Here is a 27,938-nt window from a genome sequence, read left to right as displayed (position 1 = left end):
ATCGCTGATCACCCATGCATATAATAAATATCTGAGCCTGTAGTGAGTGGGCTTGTTTCTCCCCACTTCAAGTCCTAGCGTGTAGGCGTATTTTTTTTAAATGGTGATAGGTTTATTTCCCCGTTAATGAATAAGATCATGTTTTATGTTAGGAGCGCGACTCAGTAAAAATAAAATGGCAATGAGCTTGCTGTGATTGTCGAGAGTGAGTGCGCGTCAAAAACTTGACTGTGCCGTATGCGCGCACTCGCTACTCACTAGAATGCATGTCTGCTCGGCTTCTATCTCAACCCTTTAGATGAGAAAGGGAACTTAGAAGGGGAAGAGGCTGTTGAGGGAAATAAATTAGCTTCAAAACCACAGAAAGCAGCCACGTTCGGAAGGTTTTGGATTAGCAAAAGGGCAGAGCAGAGACTAGGATCAATTAAAACCGAGTCAATCCCGTTACAACGGGCAGCGTTATAATAATACCAAGGTCAGTACACTGAACGAGCGCCCAAACCCACGTACTTTAACGTCTTAGACTGGGTACTGAATTCGGAGACGGGGAAATCACCACCAGCCGCAGCTGAAGATGGAGGGGGTGATGCAAGGGATGCAAGCATACGGTGCGGGGAAGGCTGGAGGAGCCTTCGACCCATTGACGTTCTTTCAACAGCCTCAAACGATCCTTCGGCTTGTGTGCTGGGTGAGTGAGTGGTCATGTATTGTGTCGTTTATTTGAGCACGTCGTTTTAACAATTCAAGAGTGGATGACACGGGTGGTTTGTGTGTGTACAGCAAAATATCTACAAACAGTCGAGCAATGTGTAGGATTTAAAAGCAAACCTATTGACTAGTAGGCAATCTGTTAACCCCATAGACTAGGCTATATACCCTGCTTACGCACACATTTGAGTGGAAGGACGTTAATGGGACGCACAAAATAAATGATTGTTTTCAGACTATCATAATATTTCACTACTGACTATAGCTACCTTGTCTTGAAAACCATATGTGTTCAATTAAAATGTTATGGCTACCACTGAATTAAAGACCCCTATTTTATAGACTACTAAATGTCAGTTAAAGTAGCAATCAGTAGTTGAAACAATAACAAAGCCACACACCCAGCCACTGTATCGCTAAAAAGCTGAGGAATGGGTCTGGAGTAATGTAACCAATCATGTTCATAGACCGAGCTATGGATGCAAGGACTGACCATCCATGATATCACAATTATAGTTTGAACCATTTTTTTGAGGCTGTATAGTGTTTGTTTACATTTATTTCGTTTACAAACATTGGAGTAAGAAAAGTTTATATTTTGACAGTTGAGTTACGCTCATGAGGCATTTATAAATTATATTCTTCAAGAACAATAGGTACATATCAATAATTTGTTTGTCCAGAAATGGATGTAGTAACTGCAGATTGCCCCTTTTATCAGGCTGTGTTTACACAGGCCAACGTGGAATCCGGGGTAGACGTAACATATTTAACCAAAATGGTATAGTATTTATTAATTTGTGGATGTCCATCTATTTCGTATGATATGTTATGAATTACAATTCACGATATTTTACGACTTGCAATTAATACAATGTGTTATGAATTTGCAATATGTATGATATGTTACGAATTCCAATAACATTAGCTTGGTAGATAGGTGGCTAACGTTAAGGATGGGAGTTAGGTTATAAGGTTAGGGGAAGGGTTAGTAGTTGCAAAGTAGCAAAAAAAAGTGACAGGCTAAGTAGTTGCAAACTAGCAAAAAAAGTGTCTGTCGGATAATTTATATTAACGTCTAAAGTCTAGGTCAAATATAATGTAGGTCGGATAATTTATATTAACATCTAAAGTCTAGGCCAAAATATAATGTAGGTCAGATAATTTATATTAACGTCTAACGTCTAGGCCAAATATAATGTAGGTCGGATAATTTATATTTACGTGTAAATGCTTTATTTTTGTCATACTAGATGCACTGTAAGTTTAGATAGAAGAGGAAGGCCATGCCTGTTGCGCACCGCAGCATCACCCACCTTGCAATCTGAATGGAGGCAGTCAACATTTTGAAACTATTTCATCATAAACGTAACTGTTTAAAACCTGGACGTTTTTATTTTATGTGGAATATCTTACCCTCTTCCAACTAGTGATGCACCGATATGACATTTTTGGCCGATACTGATATCCAATATTTTCCTTGACCAAAAAAAAAAAACGATACTGATACCCGATATTAAAGTTTTTTGTGGCCTTTTAAGCATTGTAGTACAGTTAAATAGTTAGCACACACACATGGACGCAGCGGTATAAGGCACTGCATCTCTGTACAAGAGGCGTCACTACAGTCCCTGGTTTGAATCCAGGCTGTATCACATCCGGCTGTGATTGGGAATCCCATAGGGCAGCGCACAATTGGCCCTGCGTCGTCCGAGTTTGGCCGGGGTAGGCCATCATTGTAAATAAGAATTTGTTCTTAAATGTTAAATAAAGTTAAATAGTTAAATAAAGGTTACACACACACCACACTGACCAAAAAGTTATTTTGTTGGCATTTACGTATGTCCCCATTACCAGTAAATCATAATCAAAACCTATTTCTTTCACTTACTTGCTGTGCTGTTTTGTTGTTCATTTGTTCAGTCGTTTCATTCTCAACCTGGATTTCATCATACATGTCAAGCAGTGAAGTGTCTGTCTGTCCATGGCTTCTCTTCCTCAGTATGCACTGTCACTGTGTCCATTTCCATCTTGTCCAGCTGTGTATATAACATTTCACGTAAACCCTGTTTCTTGTCTGCATCGAAGTAGCGGTCCTTGTAATTAGCATCGAGCATGGTGGCACACAGTAAAGAGAGAATGGCTGTTAAGCAGGTGTTTCAATGCCATGACAGAGGATATCACGTCTGCTGCAGACTGTTGATGAGCTTATTTCTCGAGTCAGTTGTTTGAATGGAGCCAGCTAGTGTGTTCATGGTTCCAAGTTTCAAACATGTTCTCAAATGCAGCAGCGGTATGAGAATCACAACATTCATTAGCATGAAATACGACTTCACCCACGACAGAGAACGGTTGATTGTCAATGGCAATGAATTCCATTATCTTGGCATTAATGGATTTCGCCTTTTGAGTTGTCTCGCTGAAATGTTCTGACTCTTTCAAATGACTGCTCGACTTGTTGACTCCTCGATCCACATAGCTGACATTGTTGTCTAGGTTAGGAATGCTGTGTAGCGCAACATTTTATGTTGCGTCATTACGTCATGTACCTAAGTTATATAGGTATGCACGTCAGCTTTGACATCGGTTTTGCTCATCGGCGTTAAACTAGACATCGGGCCAATGTAGATGTTGGCATTTTTAGCTAACGTCGGCCAATTATCTTCACCGATATATCGTGCATCCCCACTTCCAACCATAGGAATGTGAAGGGGATTATTTTATAAACACTTCCTCATATCCCATTGATACCAGTATTTCTTTCATGTTTTCAACTTTCTGTGGTCCAGAAGCCAAAGACACAATCCTACAGCAGTCATTGGGGGGGGGGGGGGGGTGTTATTGGCAGCCAGGAGAAAGGAATTATTATTAATATGTTCAGTCACACAAGGGGGGATTGACAGGCCATCAATACCAGCAAGAATTCTGAGTACTGGTAACCATACCAAACGTAACATAACATATACTAATTTGAGCGGGACATATTTTTGTTTACCATGTTATGTCTAGTCTGAGACCAGGTCAATTCTGATATAAATCTGATCTGATTGGTCAAAAGACCATTACTCGGCAAAAGATTTTGTCTGTGTAAATGCAGACAGGCTAATTTGGAACCATCTCAGAACTCAATAGTCAAGCATGGAATGATTTTCAGTCCACCACAAATCAATGTGATAACCAGAGCTTGATTTCCTCTCGTTAAAGGGATATTTGGGGATTTTAGCAATGAGCATGCTCGTAGATAGCGCAATGACTGGAAGTCTATGGGTAACTCGAGTTAGCATTGGCTCGCAAAACTACCTCTAACTTCTTTCATACTGGACACAGAGACATAAAAATGGTATCCACAAGTTCATCTGACTAGATAAAGGGCCTCATTGCCAAAATCCGGAAGTATCCCTTTAACGTTATTGTTATTATTGAACTCTTTGTGCACAATTAGTAGTGACAAGGCCTTTGTAGGCTAGTATTTACACAGACAATGATCAGCAAGCTTAGGATTTAAAGTGTTAGTAAGGACAAGGCTTTGGAGGCTATATATTACAACCCCGGATACAGTGGCGGCACGAGACTGGCGCCTCGTCAGTGCCTTCTGACCGCAAGGTTCAATTACTGGAGCCAAAGATTCCTGTCTGCTGTAGGCTACACGTGTGAAGGTTCTCAGGCCATTATTGTTGCGAACAGATGTAATTGGACATGGAAGGCTATTGTTTTGTATCTAAAATAAACAGAAAGACAAAAATAATTGATTTGCTCTTATCCTGGTGTTTCATTTAGATCTGAGACCTGCATCATGCATAGTGAATCGATGTTTCCAAATAGGCCTAATAGCTGTAGTAATCAATAGCCAAGCCTAAGACACAGAGTGTGTGTATGTGTGAGTGCAGGGAAATGGGGGGGAGTACAAAATACCATAAAGATCAATGTATCAAAATAAACTACAAAATGCTTGTAGTTTGAAATGTATTTAATAAAAATGCATGTATTTGGTATATTTTTAAATACAGAAATAGATTTGCAAGTAGGCAGCCCCAACAGCAACTACATTCCCAGTAATGTTTATAGAAACATTTACTTGCTATGACTGTGATATGTTGTTAATCTAGATTAGTTGAGTGCAGCGACTAAGTCACTCTGGATAAGAGTGTCTGCAAAATTACCTAAGTGTAGTTGTGAAAATGAACCTACCTAAATGAACTGCAGAGCACACTTGGTATTATTATTATTGTTATTAATAGCCTTTTGGGGGAGGGGGGGAGGGGGGGCTCTGCTCATTAGAATAATACTCAACATGCTTTGCAATTGTTAATTTTTACATGTACATTTTATATTTAGTTCATTTAGCATACACTCTTATCACACCATAGTTCTATCAGACTTCTGATACCAGATACCAATGCAGGGTGAAAGGGGGCCACAAAATGTTGAACCACTATTTAATTTTTTTTTCTTTAAATGGTATAGAAAAGTATTTTGAAAATACAAATGATAACTCTCGAAACTATCTTGTTACAAAATACATTGGAGTGTAGTCTAGCCCAGTGCAATACAAATTAAAAAATACTCAAGTCATTTAAAACATTTAAAATACATGTAACAAATACTTCCCACGTCTGTCTGTCCTGTCTCTGTCTGTCCTGTCCTGTCCGTCCGTCCGTCTGTCTAGCATAGTGATTAGAGAAAAGGTGTACAACACTATAAAGGAATGCAGCAGATTGGGGAGGGAACTCCAATGATCCTGGCGAGGTTTTATTCCTCATTCAGCTAAGATCCAGAAATGTGTGATCAGACAACCTGCTTTCATGAGTACTAAGGCTAAACAAAACAAAGATGGACACCAACACATTTGTCTTGGTGGAGCGAAATCTGCCATTTAATATCGAGAAGGGGAATGTAAGCTCAGCCCCTCCCATTTTAAAATCTGCCATGTAGCCCTCCGTGATGATGATGATGATAGGTTAGTATTAACTTGCTGGACCACAGCTTTCTCTTCAGGATGAGAGGGCGGTTGATCCCCCCCCCTCCCCAACCGAGATCCTGATTGGCTGATTGAGGTCTGCTGCGTTGGCATGACGACTGTCAGAGACCACCAGAAAGATGTCACCGGCAGGCCCACTCATGAGAAAGGGAGGGAGGAATGGGGACACATGAGAGGAGGCTTGCTCACGACACAAGTACGTTATTCCCCTGAGGAAGTGGACAGGGACGGCCTTTAGAATGGCTGGGTCTTTGTATCATGGCGACCTTGTAACTAAGGGTGTTATAGGTCATGTGACATGACAGTTTAGTACATCCTATCAGCCCCCTTTTAGTTCAGCTTTCTTTTCCTTGTCCGATCATCTGCTGCCTTTTCAGTGTGAAGCCTTTGTCTGAGAAAATAGAATAGTCATGTGCTTGCCAGTCATGAGGGAATGTGGAATGAGTTGTTTTTCTTCATTCCATGGAGCATTCTCTGAATAACACAGTTATTTTTCTCTAGTACTCCTGTTAATGATGTCACTGGGATCTGTCGATCTGTGTCCCATTGAGAAACTACTCAGTCACCAGATCAATACAAGCTTTATTGAGCTAATGCAGTAGATGGACACCTGGAAATGGAGAAGTATTTCCTTTTGGTGGGTCTCTGGTTCTGGAGGGCTGCAATGTCTGCTACTTTGTCAATGTTGTTACTGATTTTAATTGACCAATTAGGCACAGAGACACAATAAAAAATAAGAAAATAGACACTTATACCCTACTCACAATAATGACCAGAGCCGAGCCAAACTCTATTGCACTGGCCTGATGACGCTCCACCATAGTTGATGGTACTGCATTAGGTGTGTGTGTGCGTTTGCGTGGCGTGTTCATTCAGATGTCGGAGTCACTATAACCGGAGCACTATTAGTGCATTTCCACGGTCAGACTTTGCACCGGTGTTTGGCAGTGATGCTGGGGACATAAGAACATTATTTGAAATGTTCTCCAGCCAAGGCGTAATGTCTGTTTGGTATGTAAAAGGTGACAGGGTTTGGATGTTGAGCTTTTTGACCTCCTCTCCTCTGCTTGCTTTCTAAACCATGTTCAGTAAGGAGAGATGTTTTTTTATGTGGAGTTACCACCGGGAACTTGTTTTTGTTTTTTGATGCAAAATGTTTTGCTACAGTGTGTCCTGCTGCAAACCACAGACTGTTCTCTCTTATGCCGCACAGCAAGCAGTACCAGTGCACCAAGTCTGGACACAACAGGACCCTGAACAGCTTCTACCCCCAAGCCATAAGACTGCTAAAACAAGACTGCTAAATAGCTAATCAAATGGCGTTGACTGCGTTGGCCTTTTTGTTGTTACACTAACTATTTTACACACACACGCACTACACACACACACACACACACTTTCACCACATAGGGTTCTGCTACTGTTTATCATCCATCCTGTTGCCTAGTAACTTTACCCCTACCTACATGTACATAGAGTGGGGGGGGGGGGGAAAGTATTTAGTCAGCCACCAATTGTGCAAGTTCTCCGACTTAAAAAGATGAGAGGCCTGTAATTTTCATCATAGCTACACTTCAACTATGACAGACACAATGAGAAGAAAAAAATCCAGAAAATCACATTGTAGGATTTTTAATGAATTTATTTGCAAATTATGGTGGAAAATAAGTATTTGGTCAATAACAAAAGTTTATTTCAATACTTTGTTATATACCCTTTGTTGGCAATGACAGAGGTCAAACATTTTCCGTAAGTCTTCACAAGGTTTTCACACACTGTTGCTGGTATTTTGGCCCATTCCTCCATGCAGATCTCCTCTAGAGCAGTGATGTTTTGGGGCTGTTGCTGTGCAACACAGACTTTCAACTCCCTCCAAAGATTTTCTATGGGGTTGAGATCTGGAGACTGGCTAGGCCACTCCAGGACCTTGAAATGCTTCTTACGAAGCCACTCCTTCATTGCCCGGGCGGTGTGTTTGGGATCATTGTCATGCTGAAAGACCCGGCCACATTTCATCTTCAATGCCCTTGCTGATGGAAGGAGGTTTTCACAAAAAAAATTCACGATACATGCCCCCATTCATTCTTTCCTTTACACAGATCAGTCGTCCTGGTCCCTTTGCAGAAAAACAGCCCCAAAGCATGATGTTTCCACCCCCATGCTTCACAGTAGGTATGGTGTTCTTTGGATGCAACTTCTTTGTCCTCCAAACACAACGAGTTGAGTTTTTACCAAAAATGTATATTTTGGTTTGATATGACCGTCTGACATTCATCCAATCTTCTTCTGGATCATCCAAATGCTTTCTAGCAAACTTCAGACGGGCCTGGACATGTACTGGCTTAAGCAGGGGAACACGTCTGGCACTGCAGGATTTGAGTCCCTGGCTGCATAGTGTGTTACTGATGGTAGGCTTTGTTACTTTGGTCCCAGCTCTCTGCAGGTCATTCACTAGGTCCCCCGTGTGGTTCTGGGATTTTTGCTCACCGTTCTTGTGATCATTTTGACCCCACGGGGTGAAATCTTGCGTGTAGCCCCAGATCGAGGGAGTTTCAGTGGTCTTGTATATCTTCCATTTCCTAATAATTGCTACCACAGTTGATTTCTTCAAACCAAGCTGCTTACCTATTGCAATTTTGTTTCTGGTGTCCTTTGACAGCTCTTTTGGTCTTGGCCATAGTGGAGTTTGGAGTGTGACTGTTTGAGGTTGTGGACAGGTGTCTTTTTATACCGATAACAAGTTTAAACTGGTGCCATTAATACAGGTAACGAGTGGAGGACAGAGGAGCCTCTTAAAGAAGAAGTTACAGGTCTGTGAGAGCCAGAAATCTTGCTTGTTTGTAGGTGACCAAATACTTATTTTCCACCATAATTTGCAAATAAATTCATAAAAAATCCTACAATGTGATTTTCTGATTTATTTTTCAAATTGTGTCTGTCATAGTTGAAGTGTACCTATGATGCAAATTACAGGCCTCTCATATTTTTAAGTGGGAGAACTTGCACAATTGGTGACTGACTAAATACTTTTTTGCCCCACTGTAGCTACCTCAATTACCTCGTACCCCTGCACATAGACTCTGTACTGGTACTATATAGCCATGTTATTTATTTTTTATCTTTATTGTTATTCACTGTGTATTTATTACTGTCACTATTTAATTTTGATGACATTTCATCTATAACTCTGCATTGTTGGAAAATGACCCGTAAGTAAGCATTTCATTGTGAGTGTACACCTGTTCTTAACAAAACGTGATGAGTAAAATTTGATTGGATTTTTTTATTTGAACATGACCCTGACTGACCATGGTCTCATTAGACCGAAATGTTGATTGACACCCCTTAAACCTTGTTGGAGTTACCAAAAGCCCCAGTGTGCATTGTTTTTTTTCACATATTAACTAGAGGCCAGCAGGGATACCACGAAATGTGTCGATAGAATGGAAGTCTGTCAAGTATTCGTAGTAGTCTTATGTTGGTAGGATATCTAACAATTCCCAGCAGCTGTTGAGCTAATGAGCCAGAATACTCTTCTGGGACTTTGCCCTGGTGAAATGTGAACTAGTGTTCATGTTTTGGATGACCCTCTGTTATTTTTCAGCTAGCAAACTGATAACCTTTGTTTTCTTTTTCTTTTGACAGTTTAAATGGAATGTGTGTGTGCCACGAATGTATATACACACTACGGTACAGCAGCTAAATGTCATTCTAAAGCTGCACTTCACCTCCCCAATAGCAACCCTATCTTTCTCTTCTCTGTTATGAGCACTACATTCCCGACTAGCCGTCTCCTTTCCTTCCCTCTCTCCTTCTTGTTATTTGTGTGACGATGATTCGCTGTGATGTGGAGAGGACCTCTGATTCTGTGTGTATGCGGCTCTTTGGAGCGGAGCTCAAATAGAGTTACCCAAAACCAGGATGACATTGGTGTCATTGAGTTGTTCCTCCTGCCAAGACAAGCATCTGGATCTAGACGCTCTACTGGGCACAGAGTTTTCACCACAGCCTTTAGGTAAAAATGGGCGGGGGAATTTTGTAAGGGCTTATGATGTAAGTAGTTGAGGCCAATCTACTCTGAGAAGACCGGTGGAGAATATGGACCGCTCTTAGCTTTCCAGGAACAGGGTTGTAGTAGGTAGTGGTATGTTGAAAAACACTGTTTAGTGTTTTGTTTTGTTTTGAATTTGCTATTGCCGACCTTGCTCTAGCAATCGGTTTTCATTTTGTAACCGTTTTTCATTCTGTTTTTGCACTGTTTTGTTGAAATTACTGTAACCAGTTGAAAACATTGTTCCGTTGATATTTCCACAGCAGCAAAAATTGGGTTTGATGGTTGGTTTGTCTCAGATGGATGTGCCTTTTCCTCTGGTGTTTTTGTTGAGCTGTCTGCTACTTATGCATTAACATGCACACCTGCAACTTCATGTTAGGCCTATATTCAGCTAGCCATCTGTATATAGGGAGTTGGCATTTCTGGTTTCCTGGTAGTACTTATGTGTGCATTAGTATGGAGAAAGACTTCTGGTCTTGTGACTCAAAGAATCAATCAGTCTTGGTTGTTCCACCTTTCACTCTCTCTCTCTCTGTCTCTGTGTGTGTGTGTGAACACAAGGTTACAGAGATTAAAATGGAATTATTGTGGGGGAGGGCAGAAATGTGGTGCTCGGCCAGCAAGCAATGTGTGTGTGTGTGTCCATGTTTCTTTGTCAAGGACTCCTTCATGTACATCTCAATCAACATCTGTATCAGTGGTCCTCCATGATGGAGGAGAATACACTGACTGAGGGAGACTAGCACAAGGAGATTCAGAGAGCGAGAGGGCATCCAGTGCAGTCTGCTCACAGTATTGCTGTGACCGCAAGAGCAAAGTTCCTCTGTAGGCCTCGGTTGTAGCTTGCAGCAAAGCTAAGGAGCTCTAGCTGTAAGGGTGTGCAAAGCCTGATTGAGGCAGGTAGACCTGCCTGAAAGACATCCTGCACACTAATAGGCACAGACTGGGACTCTGACAGTAATCCAACATGTATCTTTAGGATGCATTTAATTGTTCGGTTGTGGTTGTGGTGCAGCAGTGAAACTGTAACAGAAAGCCAGTGCTGCTCATCTTGAAAGTCGTGCATAAGTTTATTATTTTTTTGATCACATGAAAGACATACAAACACTAAATTCCCTCAGGCTTAATATGGAGTATGAAAGGCTGCTGATGATCACAAGATCAGGACCCCACGTGGTGCCAGCCACAATGCCTGCTTTCATACATCTATGAGGTGCTGGGGCCTTGTGATCCAAACAGGACTGAGAGCTGTGCTGCTAGCCTGGTAATTATATATCTGAGCAGGTGAATGGACCAGGAGGGAGACCACACCAGCAGACAACTAGAGAGTAGGGAATTCACAGATTTACAACCAGATCATGTCCACAAACAAATCTCTATCCTCTTTGCATTTTCAAATCAAATTTTGTCATCCGCACAGGATACAGTGTAAACTGTGCAATGAAATGCTTACAATTTGAGCTATAAAGCATGGTTAAGAGGAGTTTGGGATGAAAAATGACAACAAAGGAAGATGATCAAATAATGGGGTGGAATCAAGCAGGAAATTATGGAGCAGATAGCAGCACTCTCTTTTTTTCAGAACATGGAAGAAAGGAGGCAAGGGTGCAATTTTCATATACAGTTGAAGTGGGAAGTTTACATACACTTAGGTTGGAGTTGTTAACTCGTTTTTCAACCACTCCACAAATTGTTTGTTAACAAACTATAGTTTTGGCAAGTCGGTTAGGACATCTACTTTGTGCATGACACAAGTAATTTTTCCAACAATTGTTTACAGATTATTTCACTTATCATTCACTGATTCACAATTCCAGTGGGTTAGAAGTTTGACCCAAGTTAAACAATGTAAAGGCCAAATGCTACCAAATGCTAATTGAGTGTATGTAAACTTCTGACTCATTGGGAATGTGATGAAATAAATTAAAGCTGAAATAAATAATTCTCTACTCTTATTCTGACATTTCCCATTCTTCAAATCAAAATCAAATTTTATTTGTCACATACACATTGTTAGCAGATGTTAATGCGAGTGTAGCGAAATGCTTGTAATCAAGTAGTGATCCTAACTGACCTAAAACAGGGATTTTTCTTACTAGGATTAAATGTCAGGAATTGTGAAAAACTGAGTTTACTCAGTTCAACTGTAAATACTGGATGGTTGAAAGTAGGAATTGTGAAGAGTTGTGTGTGTGTGTATATATATTATATATATATATTATATTATATTATATATATATATATATACACACACACACACCTCTGTGTGTGTATATATATTATATATATATATTATATTATATTATATATATATATATACACACACACACACCTCTTCACAATTCCTACTTTCAACCATCCAGTATTTACAGTTGAACTGAGTAAACTCAGTTTTTCACAATTCAGTTTTTCACAATTCCTGACATTAGATGCGACCTTTTGCCACATTTCACATTTATTTTATATATATATATATTATATATATATTATATAAAATATATATATATGAAATGTGGCAAAAGGTCGCATCTAATGTCAGGAATTGTGAAAAACTGAATGAATGTATGTATAAAATGTGGCAAAAAGTCGCAAAGTTCAAGGGGGCCGAATACTTTCACAAGGCACTGTATATATATAATATATAATATATAGTATATATATAATATATAGTATATATATATATAATATATATATTTATATAATATATATATATTTATATAATATATATATATTTATATGATATATATTTATATATATATATTTATATATATTTATATTTATATATATATATATATTTATATTTATATATATTTATATAATATATATATATATATATATATACAGTGCCTTGTGAAAGTATTCGGCCCCCTTGAACTTTGCGACCTTTTGCCACATTTCAGGCTTCAAACATAAAGATATAAAACTGTATTTTTTTGTGAAGAATCAACAACAAGTGGGACACAATCATGAAGTGGAACGACATTTATTGGATATTTCAAACTTTTTTAACAAATCATTCTTTGCTATGAGACTTGAAATTGAGCATCCTGTTTCCATGGATTATCCTTGATGTTTCTACAACTTGATAAATTAAATTGATTGGACATTATTTGGAAAGGCACACACCTCTCTATATAAGGTTCCACAGTTGACATGTCAGAGCAAAAACCAAGACATGAGGTCAAAGGAATTATCCGGATTGTGTCGAGGCACAGATCTGGGGAAGGGTACCAAAAAATGTCTGCAGCATTGACGGTCCCCAAGAACACAGTGGCCTCCATTCTTAAATGGAAGAAGTTTGGAACCACCTCAACTCTTCCTAGAGCTGACCGCCTGGACAAACTGAGTAATTGGGAGAGAAGGGCCTTGGTCAGGGAGGTGACCTCTGAGGATATGGGAGAACCTTCCAGAAGGACAACTATCTCTGCAGCACTCTATCGATCAGGCCTTTATGGTAGAATGGACAGACGGAAGCCCCTCCTCAGTAAAAGGCACGTGACTGCCTGCTGGGAGTTTACCAAAAAGCATCTAAAAGGACTCTCAGATCAGAAAAACAAGATTCTCTGGTCTGAAACCAATATTGAATTCATTTAGTCTGAATGCCAAGTGTCACATCTGGAGGAAACCTGGCACCATCCCTACGGTGAAGCATGGTGGTGGCAGCATCCTGCTGTGGGGATGTTTACATTTACATTTACGTCATTTAGCAGACGCTCTTATCCAGAGCGACTTACAAATTGCTGAATTCACCTTCTGACATCAGTGGAACAGCCACTTTACAATAGTGCATCTAAATCATTTAAGGGGGGGGGGGTGAGAAGGATTGCTTTATCCTATCCTAGGTATTCCTTGAAGAGGTAGGGTTTCAGGTGTCTCCGGAAGGTGGTGATTGACTCCGCTGTCCTGGCGTCGTGAGGGAGTTTGTTCCACCATTGGGGGGCCAGAGCAGCGAACAGTTTTGACTGGGCTGAGCGGGAACTGTACTTCCTCAGTGGTAGGGAGGCGAGCAGGCCAGAGGTGGATGAACGCAGTGCCCTTGTTTGGGTGTAGGGCCTGATCAGAGCCTGGAGGTACTGCGGTGCCGTTCCCCTCACAGCTCCGTAGGCAAGCACCATGGTCTTGTAGCGGATGCGAGCTTCAACTGGAAGCCAGTGGAGAGAGCGGAGGAGCGGGGTGACGTGAGAGAACTTGGGAAGGTTGAACACCAGACGGGCTGCGGCGTTCTGGATGAGTTGTAGGGGTTTAATGGCACAGGCAGGGAGCCCAGCCAACAGCGAGTTGCAGTAATCCAGACGGGAGATGACAAGTGCCTGGATTAGGACCTGCGCCGCTTCCTGTGTGAGGCAGGGGCGTACTCTGCGGATGTTGTAGAGCATGAACCTACAGGAACGGGCCACCGCCTTGATGTTAGTTGAGAATGACAGGGTGTTGTCCAGGATCACACCAAGGTTCTTAGCGCTCTGGGAGGAGGAAACAATGGAGTTGTCAACCGTGATGGCGAGATCATGGAACGGGCAGTCCTTGCCCGGGAGGAAGAGCAGCTCCGTCTTGCCGAGGTTCAGCTTGAGGTGGTGATCCGTCATCCACACTGATATGTCTGCCAGACATGCAGAGATGCGATTCGCCACCTGGTCATCAGAAGGGGGAAAGGAGAAGATTAATTGTGTGTCGTCTGCATAGCAATGATAGGAGAGACCATGTGAGGTTATGACAGAGCCAAGTGACTTGGTGTATAGCGAGAATAGGAGAGGGCCTAGAACAGAGCCCTGGGGGACACCAGTGGTGAGAGCGCGTGGCGAGGAGACAGATTCTCGCCACGCCACCTGGTAGGAGCGACCTGTCAGGTAGGACGCAATCCAAGCGTGGGCCGCACCGGAGATGCCCAACTCGGAGAGGGTGGAGAGGAGGATCTGATGGTTCACAGTGTCGAAGGCAGCCGATAGGTCTAGAAGGATGAGAGCAGAGGAGAGAGAGTTAGCTTTAGCAGTGCGGAGCGCCTCCGTGATACAGAGAAGAGCAGTCTCAGTTGAATGACTAGTCTTGAAACCTGACTGATTTGGATCAAGAAGGTCATTCTGAGAGAGATAGCGGGAGAGCTGGCCAAGGACGGCACGTTCAAGAGTTTTGGAGAGAAAAGAAAGAAGGGATACTGGTCTGTAGTTGTTGACATCGGAGGGATCGAGTGTAGGTTTTTTCAGAAGGGGTGCAACTCTCGCTCTCTTGAAGACAGAAGGGACGTAGCCAGCGGTCAGGGATGAGTTGATGAGCGAGGTGAGGTAAGGAGAAGGTCTCCGGAAATGGTCTGGAGAAGAGAGGAGGGGATAGGGTCAAGCGGGCAGGTTGTTGGGCGGCCGGCCGTCACAAGAAGCGAGATTTCATCTGGAGAGAGAGGGGAGAAAGAGGTCAGAGCACAGGGTAGGGCAGTGTGAGCAGAACCAGCGGTGTCGTTTGACTTAGCAAACGAGGATCGGATGTCGTCGACCTTCTTTTCAAAATGGTTGACGAAGTCATCTGCAGAGAGGGAGGAGGGGGGGGGGGGAGGAGGATTCAGGAGGGAGGAGAAGGTGGCAAAGAGCTTCCTAGGGTTAGAGGCAGATGCTTGGAATTTAGAGTGGAAGAAAGTGGCTTTAGCAGCAGAGACAGAGGAGGAAAATGTAGAGAGGAGGGAGTGAAAGGATGCCAGGTCCGCAGGGAGGCGAGTTTTCCTCCATTTCCGCTCGGCTGCCCGGAGCACTGTTCTGTGAGCTCGCAATGAGTCGTCGAGCCACGGAGCGGGAGGGGAGGACCGAGCTGGCCTGGAGGATAGGGGACATAGAGAGTCAAAGGATGCAGAAAGGGAAGAGAGGAGGGTTGAGGAGGCAGAATCAGGAGATAGGTTGGAGAAGGTATGAGCAGAGGGAAAAGATGATAGGATGGAAGAGGAGAGAGTAGCGGGGGAGAGAGAGCGAAGGTTGGGACGGCGCGATACCATCCGAGTAGGGGCAGTGTGGGAAGTGTTGGATGAGAGCGAGAGGGAAAAGGATACAAGGTAGTGGTCGGAGACTTGGAGGGGAGTTGCAATGAGGTTAGTGGAAGAACAGCATCTAGTAAAGATGAGGTCGAGCGTATTGCCTGCCTTGTGAGTAGGGGGAAGGTGAGAGGGTGAGGTCAAAAGAGGAGAGGAGTGGAAAGAAGGAGGCCGAGAGGAATGAGTCAAAGGTAGACGTGGGGAGGTTAAAGTCGCCCAGGACTGTGAGAGGTGAGCCGTCCTCAGGAAAGGAGCTTATCAAGGCATCAAGCTCATTGATGAACTCTCCGAGGGAACCTGGAGGGCGATAAATGATAAGGATGTTAAGCTTGAAAGGGCTGGTAACTGTGACAGCATGGAATTCAAAGGAGGCGATAGACAGATGGGTAAGGGGAGAAAGAGAGAATGACCACTTGGGAGAGATGAGGATCCCGGTGCCACCACCCCGCTGACCAGAAGCTCTCGGGGTGTGCGAGAACACGTGGGCGGACGAAGAGAGAGCAGTAGGAGTAGCAGTGTTGTCTGTGGTGATCCATGTTTCCGTCAGTGCCAAGAAGTCGAGGGACTGTTCTTCAGCGGCAGGGACTGGGAGACTAGTCAGGATCGAGGGAGAGCTGAACGGAGTAAAGTACAGAGATCCTTGATGAAAACCTGCTCCAGAGCATTCAGGACCTCCGACTTGGGCGAAAGTTCACCTTCCAACAAGGCAACGACCTGAAGCACACAGCCAAGACAATGCACAAGTGGTGTCGGGACAAGTTTCTGAATGTTCTTGAGTTGTGATTATGGGGTATTGTGTGTAGATTGATGAGGACTGTTTTTGGGACATTTTAGTACAAGGCTTTAATGTAACAAAACATGGAAAAAGTCAAGGGGTCTGAATAATGTCATGACTTTCACTCCTGGGTGAGGATCAAACAGAGCTCCCCCTCTCTCTCTCCCACCAGATATGAAGTGGGGCTGGTTCTAGGACTTTGACGACTGGTCGTAAACTTCCTGTCTCGTGCACTGCAAGTATGGAGAAGTCAAACATTCTTTGTGTGTAGAAAGAGACTCTGCCCCCAAAATTTTAACATCAAAAAACCTTTTGACATTTAAAACAATATTTCTAACGCAAATAATGTGGGAAATGATTGTTGGGGCGCCAAACAATAATCATGTCAAATCAATTGTTGTTTTGTGATTTCATTAAGAACGGTGTAACTAAATAACAGTTACTCTACAAATGTATACGTCCCAGTTGTCAGGTTGTTAAAGTTATGATTAAATATGAAACTGTTTGTGGGAAGATGAAATGTGATTTTAGCCTTCTAAATGAGAATTGTTTCTACCTAAACTGTTGCCAGTCAGTAACCACGCCTACATGAGCACAGACATTATGCCAAAAGGATGGAATGGCCCTTTTTCCAGAGTACTTCTGAAGGACTCCTAATTAAATTTACATTAGACCAGACAGCATGGAGCGGTGGCTACATAGCTACATTGCCTGGTTGCTACTGATGTGTAAAATGGTTTAAAACTACTTGACCCTCCTGAGACTCGACGAGTGAAGAAGACTAAGACGCACCGCCTGCCGCTCTGCATGTAAAGTAGTCTAGAACTTTGACCAAAGACACAAGGAAGATCTTATCAAACGATCATTGAAATGTCTGATGTATCCAGTGTAACCAACACTTCCAGAACCAAATAAAGATACTGCAGCTACTAAGGACATGGTGATCTCTGGTGGACAACCAGAGACTTACATAACCAGAGACTTTCTGTCGAACTATTCGCCACAGATGGATCGGGCGATTTCATATTTGCGTTGTATTTTTAAATCTGAATGAGCAGTTGTTAGTGTGCTAAATATCCATATTTACGATGAGCGTGTTATTCAACTATGTACGGTAGTTGAATTCCTTTGTCTCTTCTTCTCCCGTTCTTTCTTTCCCCAACCCTTTCATTGTGTAACCAGCTGTCATATCGGGTTAGTGCACTGGGGACTTTTCAATGCATTATTCAACCTATACTGTGTGTATTTCTGCGTAAATAGTTAGTTAGTTAGTAAATAAATAATTAAGCCAATTTGTGTAAACTGAGTCATTATGTAGACTAGGGTTCGTGCATATTTATAGAATATTATGATGTTCAGAATGAGACTGATGAGGTAAAAAATACATGTATAAGTGAGTTTAATTCGGGAGATAATAACTTGTTAAATAAGTTTCCCATGGTGCCCCAAGTTGTTACGTGATTAATTTAATCATGTAATTAATTAAACATAGGTAATTGATAAGATAAGTCATTGAATTAATGATTGCCACATCATGACAATACTTTCCATATGCCTGTATAACAGATTTACATAGAATACTAAAAGGATCAGCTTGTGCAACTGATTTACCATCCACATTAATTTTACGACCATGTGCTGTAGATCAGCAGTTGCCAACTGTCCTCCTGGAGCTACTGATTTTGCAGGCTTTTGCTCCTATGCATTTCTCATTTTCTCCCTACTCTAACCTCTCTCCTCAATCAACTTCTTTCTCACACCCTCGTTCTCTTCTTCCCCCAGCTCTTCTCCATCGTGATCTTTGGCTGTATAGCCAACGAGGGCTATGTGAACCGGCCTGACGAGATTGAGGAGTTCTGCATCTTCAACAGGAACCAGAATGCCTGTAACTACGCAGTGGGGATGGGAACCCTGGCTTTCCTAAGCTGTGCTGCCTTCCTGGTCCTGGACGTCTACTTCCCCCAGATCAGCAGCGTCAAGGACCGCAAGAAGGCTGTGCTTGCTGACATTGGAGTGTCTGGTAAGCTCTGGGGTGTAGTTTCTCCTAGGCACCAGTCTAGGAACAGCTTTTCATCCCCCAATTCGAACCTTAACCATTACTGGGGGAAATTCAAAACTGACCACTGATCAGCGTCAACGGACAACTTCACCCCACACAGGAAGAATGTTGTTTTGGCTTGTTGGTGTGAGTTTAACTGGGGAATGCGGAAGGTGATTGTGTGTTCGTTAACAGCAAAGAAAGGGATTGTTTTTGTTGAGAAGATGGTCATGATACGAGTTTGGAGTGTGTTTGGAGGCACACGGTTTATCTGGGTGCCCTGTGGAGGTTCGGTTCAGGGGAGGTGGATGTGGCCTTTGTCTTTAGCCTTTCTAAACTCTTAGGAAACACGGATCAATACATGGACATTGATAAAAGTCTTGTTTCTTCAACAGCCATTAGGTGTACTGGGCCCTGTCTGTATACTCTTAAAATGTATAACCCCCTCCTTCCTCCTTTCCTTGATGTAATCACTCCAACGTGACTGGATTGGCATAGAAGCAAGCTTTTCACTGCATTGCTCTCACCAATTATATTATATCAGATGGGTGATTACTTCAAGGAAAGGATTAAAGAAGGATGCATATTAATAGTATTGGAACAGAGCCCTGGAATTTGAATCCCAGCTCTAGGACATTGCGGACTTGAGTACAATAGGAGCCATTTTGTATGTGCACAGGTGCCCCCCTCTGGTTAGCTGTGGTGTGGCTGATAAACCCTAACATACTCGTTGTGACCTTTGAGGCTCAGCTTTGATTACTGTGAGGCTATTGAGGCTTGTAAAAATGGGTGCAAAATATGTTGTGTATCAGTAGTTGATATGTTTTTTTTATATTGTTGCATGACCTTTGTGCATTATGAGCAACACCACAAACATACTCATGTCAGTCTGTTATTGGCATGACATTTGTAATGTGGTATTACTGAGTATGATATTACATTTCAAGAACAGATTTTTTTCTTTAGTTTTACCACCCATAGTATTAATGGTTTCTGTTTCTCCCTCTCCTTTTTTTCCTCTCTCTCTCCCCATCCTTGCTGTAGCATTCTGGTCGTTTGTCTGGTTTGTGGGGTTCTGTTTCCTGGCCAACCAGTGGCAGGTTGCCAAGGAGGAGGACAACCCTCTAAGGGAGGGCGCGGACGCAGCCCGAGCCGCCATTACCTTCGCCTTTTTCTCCATCTTCACCTGGGTACGTACAGTACAACAGCCCTCCATTTCATCAACCTTTCTGTCTGGCGTAATGGCCATTTGTGCATCTACAAAATAGAAAATATGTATCTTACGCAAAATGTATTCATATCACATTTTTCCATCAGTGCCCCTTCAATTAAATTGATTTACATATCACCTCTGCCTTCTTCATCAGGCTCTAATTCTGCTCCATTTGAAGCTGGGTCATAACATTCTGCTCCTCTTTGTCAGTCTTGAACTTCTCTGTTTAACACTGCTTTTTCTTCATATTTAGAAGTGTCTTCTGTTTTTCTGCTGTTTTGTAACCTGGATCTGAGCTTTCTCTCCTAATTCTATCTTCTCTGGGTCTGTTTAGATTCCTAATTTTCTCAATTTTAATCTTTGTATATGCTGTATTTTTGTATACAATGATACTTAATCTCTGTTTTAGTTAGTTCAGATCTAAGTTTCTACCTCTTCGCCAATTTAATCTTTGCTTCCGTCTCAACCTTAAGCTTTTTCTAGACTATGATACATAACTTTATGGAAGGATTGTATCTGGTGACCACCCTCACCACCCATCCTCGCCACCCTTTCTATCCCATAACTGTCCCTGACCTGTTTGTCTCTCTCTAGGGTGCTCTGACACTGCTGTCCCTGGAGAGGATAAAGAGAGTGTCGTTCGAAGAAGAGTACAACAAACTGTTCATTCCGTAGCCCACACCACCACTAGCCTAATGATAGATATCCTGACCCTCACATTATTTTGCTCACACCAGCTTCCCGTCCAGGCTGTCTGAATGATGTCCTCCTTAGATGGCCAAACATATTGAAGGAGTACCTTGTATTTGTTTACTATGATTGGCTAGTGTTTACAGCTAGGATCTGCTTGCTAGATTCAGATTGCCCTTCCAAAGTGCCTTGATATCAAACCATTGCCAAAAATGAGTGTCTTTGTGGGGTTAAAACGGTGGTACTCTACTGTTGACATATCAGGTTCTTCATTGCCTGGCATAGTAATCCACCATTTTAGCTATGTTCACCTTTGCTGGTTGCCTCAATTCATTTTTGTAAAATTTATGTAAAGTATTATTTTGATTTTATTCCATGGTACCATTCAACTTAGATTGATCCCAACCATGCAAAGTGGCTCTACAGAAAATGTTCAATAAGGAAATGATTAGAAAGTGATAAAAATGTACAGAGTTCATACCAATTTGATCCCAAACCTTGTTAGATTTTATCTTAGATATGTAGTAATTGTTCACATTTTATTTCAATGCCAAAACTACAAATCTGTGAAGGAAAAGCTATGAGCTCTTTTCACCTCCTCTCCCTAATCTAGCCTTATGCTTCCCCATACACACATGCCACAGCTGTAGCTAACTACTACAGCTTAATGACATGCGTTTAGTGTTACCAGGTCCAGCTGGCTGCAACCACTATGTGAATCTGTCTGTTATTTTGTATTATGAGTTTTCTTTTCGTTTGGATATTTTTGCTTTGTATCTGACACTGTGATGATTTGTGAATGTTTATTATTCATGATAAATTGTTACTGTTGTATTAAAAAGAAATAAGTCGAAGACGGTGCCTGATCAGGTGAAAGGTTCCTTACGTCACTCCAGGACCACTGACTGTATCGGTTTTGACACGCCCTGCTTAAAACCGACTAACAGGCTTAATCCTCCTCCCCTCTTCCTCCTTTCTCCCTCTCTCTTTTTCTCTCGTTGTCCCACCCTTGTTTAACTACCATTCATCCTCCTAACCTTACTTCATACCTTTTCTTAATCACTGGCATGTTACCTGATATACCCCCCCCCCTCCACTATCATTGGTTGCGTCTATCCTGTCATCTCATTCTGCCCATCTGTCATATTCAAATCCCTCCCACACAACCCCATGTCTCCACTTTTCTTGTTTGTCCCCCTCGCCCACAACATATTTTTTTGCTATTGCTTTCATGTTGTTGCCCATTCCCTTTCCAATCGCTCGCTGCCCCCTATGGTCTGGGGCTCCCTCTTCCCTTCTCCACGCATACATTGTTTTGCTATCGCCTCTATATTATTGCCCATTCCCTTTTCAATTGTTCGCCTGCCGCATAACACCCTCTCTACTCCGAAGGCGGTGCAGGCCTTCCTGGGCTTTCAGAAGTACAAGCTGGGGGCTGACTCGGCCCTCTTCTCCCAGGAATACGTTGACCCCACCGCCGACCCCAACGCTGCGTCCCCCATGGGCACTGACTACACGAGCTATGCCACCGACATTGACACCGCGGCCAGCACAGAGCCAGCCTTTGATGGCTCCGCTGGCTACCAGGGCCAGGAGTACTGAGCCAGAGGGCCAATGGAGGAAGAGAAGGACCAGGCATGGGCTTACTCAGCATCAGGGGTGGTTTAAGGGGACATTTTTGTGGTTTATGGGGACATGGGGTGTCTTAAAGGTAGCCAAGTCCCAGATCTGTTTGTGTTAGCTGTGATGATGAAATACAGGGCCTTCAGAAAGTATTCAAACCCATTGACTTTTTCCACATTTTGTTGTTACAGCCTGAATTTCAAATTGATTAAATTTAGATGTGTCACTGGCCTACACACAATAGCCCATAATGTCAAAGTCGAATTGTGTTTTTAGAAATGTTCACATATTTATAAAAAAATGAAAAGCTGAAACACTTTTTTCAACACTTTTTTTGTGGCAAGCCTAAATAAGTTCAGGAGTAAAAATGTGCTTAGTTTGAGCATGGTGAAGTTAATTGGGTGTATTGATACAATCTGCAAAGCCTAGTCACTACAAAGATACAGGCATTCTAACTAACTCAAGGAAACCGCTCCGAGATTTCACCACGAGGCCAAAGGTGACTAAAACATTTACAGAGTTTAATGGCTGTGATAGGGGAAAACTGTGAATGGATGAACAACATTATAGGAACTCCACAATACTAACCTAAATGATAGAGTGAACAGAAGGAGGCCTGTACAGAATCAAATAATTCCTGTTTTCAATAAGGCATTAAAGTAAAACTGCAAAAAATGTGGCAAAGCAATTAACTATGTCCTGTATACAAAGTCTTATGTTTGGGGCAAATCCAACAAAAAACCTCACTGACCACCACATTTTTCATATTTTCAAGCATGGTGGTGTCTGCATCATGTAATGGGTATGCTTGTCTTCGGCAAGACTAGGGACTTTTTTAGGATAAAAAGAAATGGAATAGAGCTAAACACAGGCAAAATATTAGAGAAGAACCTGGTTCAGAAACTGGGAGACAAATTCACCTTTCAGCAGGACAATAACATAAATCACAAGGGCAAATATACACTGGAGTTGCTTACCAAGACGCCATTGAATGTTCCTGAATGGCCTAGTTACAATTTTGACTTAAATCAACTTGAAAATCTATGGCAAGACTTGAAAAGGCTGTCTAGCAATGATCAACAACCAACTGGACAGAGCTTGAATAATTTAAAAAAGAATAATGTGCAAATATTGTCCAATTCAGGCTTGCAATGCTCTTAAAGACTTCCCTAGAAAGATTCATAGCTGTAATCGCTGCCAAAGGAGATTCTAACATGTATTGACTCAGGGGTGTGAATACTCATGTAATTAAATATTTCTGGATTTTATGTTCAATACATTTGCAAAAAACATGTTTTTACTTTGTCCTTATTAGGTATTGTGTGTAGATAAAATACATTTAATCCATTTTGAATTCAGGCCGTAACACAGCAATATGTAGAATAATTTGAGGGCTATGAATACTTTCTGAAGGCACTGTAGGAGTTGGCAAGATAGCACTGACAGATCTGAGACTTGAATACCTGACAGGGACTTTGGGTGGCTAACTGGGTGGGACAGGACCAAGGGTTTGCAATCACTGTGTGTGTGAGTCAGAGTGCTTACAACATTGCTGGGAAGGTGGAGGCAGGGTATGGGGGTTAGCGAGAGTCTTCTCAGAGACCATGGTCTGTGTGTGTGTCGGTGTCTGGAAGCGGTTTGCCTTTAGTTGGTTGGCCACCTCCATGGGATCAGACAGAGTTCTATCCAGAAGAGGGTTATTTTCTGCAGCCTTAATTCACCTATGTGTCCCAGTTGTCCACCTTTATCCCAAAGTGTGCACTTGCATACTCCCCATCATGGATAAAATGGGATTGGTGTAAGCATTGGCTGGAAGGAGTTTTTCCACCAACCCTTGATGGAGAGTGTGCAAGTGCACACTTCGGGAGAGAGGTGGGGAGTCGGGATGCAGTCTTGGAACTCATACACACCTATACTAGCACATATATCAACACAAATTAAAGAAGGAACGTTAGGAATGCACTTCGTGTGCAAACCTACTTTCTGGCAAACATAAAGGGACGAGTCACATAGTCACATGATGATATAGGTGATGGGACCTGAACAACGCAAGTCCTACGAAACACCACTGTGTTTTGTGGGCCTCAACACTATAGCCTGGTCATTGCATAATGACCAAGGACCTGCTTGCCATCCCTTTTCAGCCAGTTTAGTGTTCTTTGTTTGGCAAATGTAAAATGGCACTGTTTGGTGTCTACTCTTGGCCATATCTATGCCAAATTAACACCCAAGCCAAACCCACTGTTAACGGTGCTAAATCTGAAAGGTTATCCCATCATACAGGACAAAGGACAGGGTATGACATACAGGAACCGAACAACTAACAGTAAAGCACAACTATAGACGCGCCACATTAACACAAATTGAGCTGTTGCAGATGTGCTGCGTCATCACCAGCGCAAACTCAGATATTGTCCTCAGCTGTTCATAGCAGAAAATTCTCGAACTAGATAAATCAGTAAACATTTAATCAAATTCTTAAGCATTCCATCAGCAGACACCAAATTCTATATTGATGACGTGTAAGCACTAATTAAGAAGACCAATGTACATAACCAACTTAAAAGCCAAGTCCTTTTCCGCCAATAACCAACCCCCATGCACCAACGTTGACTGCCAACCAAAATGTGACCAACACTGGCTTGACACGAGTAACTGACATTGTGTATGTCCTGAAAATCAAAGCGAGAGTGTCAATTGCATACTCCTGTCCTCTCTCCTCATGTACATATCAAAAGAATTGGAGGAGAAAGTCAAAGGGGCGGGATCTCTGTTTTTTTTCATCCAACGGTTTAAAGAGAAGGGGGTGAGAAGAGAGGACGCGAGGAGTATGCCATTGAGATTCTCCCAAAGTGGGCTCAGAAGCCTCTCATTTGACTTAGCACTAGAATACCAGCAGTTGATTTCAGACTGACCGGTGCTTGTTATCTCTTCTTTCATGCCAACAGCTGAAGACTTTAGTGATTTCTGTTTCCAAATGCTTGTAATGATTCATGTATGTGTAACTGAGTGGGGGTTTTTCCAAGGCAAAACGTGCTCAAGAATTGCATATATATTCTACTATTTTTTGTATATATACAGTACCAGTCTAATGTTTGGACACAGCTACTCATTCAAGAGTTTTTCTTTAATTTTACTATTTTCTACATTGTAGAATAATAGCAAAGACATCAAAACTATGAAATAACACATGGAATCACGTAGTAACCAAAAAGGTTTTAACAAATCAAAATATATTTTACATTGAGATTCTTCAAAGTAGCCACCCTTTGCCTTGATGACAGCTTTGCACACTCATGGTATTCGCTCAACCAGCTTCATGAGGTAGTCACCTGGAAAGCTTTTCCATCAGTCTTGAAGGAGTTCCCACATATGCTGAGCACTTGTGGCTGCTTTTCCTTCACTCTGCGGTCCAACTCGTCCCAAACCATCTGATTTGGGTTGAGGTCGGGTGACTGTGGAGGCCAGGTCATCTGATGCAGCCCTCCATCACTCTCCTTCTTGGTCAAATAGCCCTTACACAGGCTGGAGGTTTGTTGGGTCATTTTTCTCTTGAAAACAAATGATCGTCCCACTAAGCGGGATGGGGTATTGCTGCAGAAAGCTGTGGTAGCCATGCTGGTTGTGTGCCTTGAATTCTAAATAAATCATTGACAGTGTCACCAGCAAAGCAACCCCTCACCAGCACACCTCCTCCTCAATGCTTCACGGTGGGAACCACACATGCAGAGATCATCCGTTCACCTACTATGCGTCTCACAAATACACGGCGGTTGGAACCAGAAATCTCAAATTTGAACTTATCAGAACTTATGGTCAGTTGATTTCCACCGGTCTAATGTCCATCGATTGTGTTTCTTGGCCACAGCAAGTCTCTTTTTATTGGTGTCCTTTAGATGTGGTTTCTTTGCAGCAAATCGACCATGAATGCCTGTTTCAAGCAGTCTCCTCTGAACAGTTGATGTTAAGATGTGTCTGTTACTTGAACCCTTTGAAGCATTTACTTGGACTGCATGTTCTGAGGCTGGTAGCTCTAATAAAAACATATCCTCTGCAGCAGAGGTAACCCTGGGTCTTCCTTTCCTGTGGCGGCCTTCATGAGAGCCAGTTCATCATATCGCTTGACGGTTTTTACGACTGCACTTGAAGAAACTTTCAAAGTTCTTGAAATGTTCCTGAATTGACTGACCTTTATGTCTTAAAGTAATGATGGACTGTCGCTTCTCTTTGCTTATTTGAGCTGTACTTGCCATAATATGGACTATATTCTGTATATCACCCCTACCTTGTCACAACACAACTGATTGGCTCAAAGAAATTCCCCAAATTAACTTTTAACAAGTCAAACCTGTTAATTGAAATGCATTCCAGGTGACTACCTCATGAAGCTGGTTGAGAGAATGCCAAGTGTGTGCAAAGCTGTCATCAAGACAAAGGTTGGCTGCTTTTTAACACTTTTTTGGTTACTACAGGACTGTTATTTTGTAGTTTTGATGTCTTCACTATTATTCTACAATGTAAACAATAATAAAAATATAGAAAACCCTTGAATGAGTAAGTGTGTCCAAACGTTTGACTGGTGCTGTATATACTACAGATATCATTTTTAAAAAACAGGATGTTTTATTTTGTGGCATACATAACAAATGTGTAATTATGAACAACATGTAATTATATATGTATGAAATAAATAAAAAAATACATTATTATTAACCAGATATTACTATGTTATAAACAAAGATAATATATTGTACCTATTATTAAAATAGCATATGTCTGTATGTATTAATGCATTTAAAGTGTGTGTGTTTCAAAAGAACTGATATCTTCGGCTGTCATTATGTGCGGCACGGCATTGTTTTCTGATCAGGAAACATTTTCTTTGTCATGTTTTACTGTTGCAAACCTTTCTGGGGCAAAACATTTAGGTAACACTTTATTTGGACAGTCCCAAGTAGATGGGTTGTAGATGGTCAGTCGATGTTCAAAAACTAACAAAAACATTTCACCTAACTATCCACTAACCTTAACCCTTATCCTAACACTAAACTTAAACCTTAACCTAGCCCTAACCTTATAACCCTAACCCTTATTCTAAACCTAATCATAAACGTAACCTTAGCAGACATTTGCTTATCAACAGCTACTTAGTTGATACTATCCCCATCTGTAGTTCATCTATATGGGACTATACAAATAAAGTGTGGCCAACAACTATAAAGAAAAACTGGGATAATGGGACAAAACTACCAATTATATAGACATTGTGTAAGAATTATTTGGTCTTTGTGTGCTACTACAGAGTTGAAAAAAATATAGTTGTAATGCTTTTGATGTGATGATTTTTGATTAAATTAATCAGTTAAGTAATTAAGGATACATAATTACTACCTGTTTGTTGCTTGTTTGTGAAAGATCTGATGTAGATGTGGCGGACTTTGTCGGGAGATGGTCAATAAAGGAAAAGCTGTGGTATGGTTGAACTTGAGTGCAATTATGTTTGTTTATTTTTTTCATGTGGGTTTTACTATTTAAACCCAGTGTTAAAATATGTCTGGTATTATTCTCTACAGTCTGATCTACCACAGCATCCAAAAAAGAACCTGGCGAAGGCAGAGGACAAGCGGGAGCCAAAGGAGTGCTTCTTGTGTTTCTCTGTAGCAGCTGAAACTACAGTACAGATCAACAAGAGATCAGTACTCTGACGGGCCTGTAATAGCTGCTGTCACCTGTATTTAAATGGTACACAGCTTAACATATTTCACCACAATGGATTTCACTGATTTCCACACAAAATTCAAAGGTAACCTGTGATGTTAGGAAAAATTACCAGGCAGGGGTGCCACTGAATT

The 27,938-nt window shown here is 41.8% G+C and overlaps 1 protein-coding gene across 2 annotated transcripts; it reads left to right on the top strand.

Moving 5' to 3' along the window:
• The first annotated feature begins 42 nt into the window (after positions 1 to 42).
• LOC135553936 (synaptogyrin-1-like) lies at positions 43 to 27,569 on the top strand. Of its 2 annotated transcripts, none has more exons than XM_064985883.1 (4): positions 43 to 688; positions 18,305 to 18,542; positions 19,605 to 19,750; positions 21,856 to 27,569. In XM_064985883.1, exons 1-4 carry the CDS (start codon positions 575 to 577, stop codon positions 22,063 to 22,065), a joined length of 708 nt encoding a protein of 235 aa, XP_064841955.1. In that variant the 5' UTR covers positions 43 to 574; the 3' UTR covers positions 22,066 to 27,569. The 2 variants fall into 2 exon arrangements, with proteins under 2 accessions (XP_064841955.1, XP_064841956.1); XM_064985884.1 differs by lacking the exon at positions 21,856 to 27,569 and adding an exon at positions 20,368 to 21,317 and having other exon boundaries at positions 46 to 688.
• Positions 27,570 to 27,938: the final 369 nt, after the last annotated feature.

Source organism: Oncorhynchus masou, chromosome 14 (genome assembly GCF_036934945.1).
Source record: "Oncorhynchus masou masou isolate Uvic2021 chromosome 14, UVic_Omas_1.1, whole genome shotgun sequence".
NCBI lineage: Eukaryota > Metazoa > Chordata > Actinopteri > Salmoniformes > Salmonidae > Oncorhynchus > Oncorhynchus masou.
The sequence above is the reverse complement of the archived record's forward strand: the minus strand, read 5'-3'. Positions and strand labels throughout refer to the sequence as shown.

Excerpts from the sequence above, each read along its gene's own strand:
- LOC135553936 (XM_064985883.1), top strand. The coding sequence starts at position 575 with ATGGAGGGGGTGATGCAAGGGATGCAAGCATACGGTGCGGGGAAGGCT. Across the intron at positions 18,543-19,604 it reads TGCTGACATTGGAGTGTCTG|CATTCTGGTCGTTTGTCTGG; the intron begins GTAAGCTCTGGG and ends TCCTTGCTGTAG. Across the intron at positions 19,751-21,855 it reads TTTTCTCCATCTTCACCTGG|GCGGTGCAGGCCTTCCTGGG; the intron begins GTACGTACAGTA and ends TCTACTCCGAAG.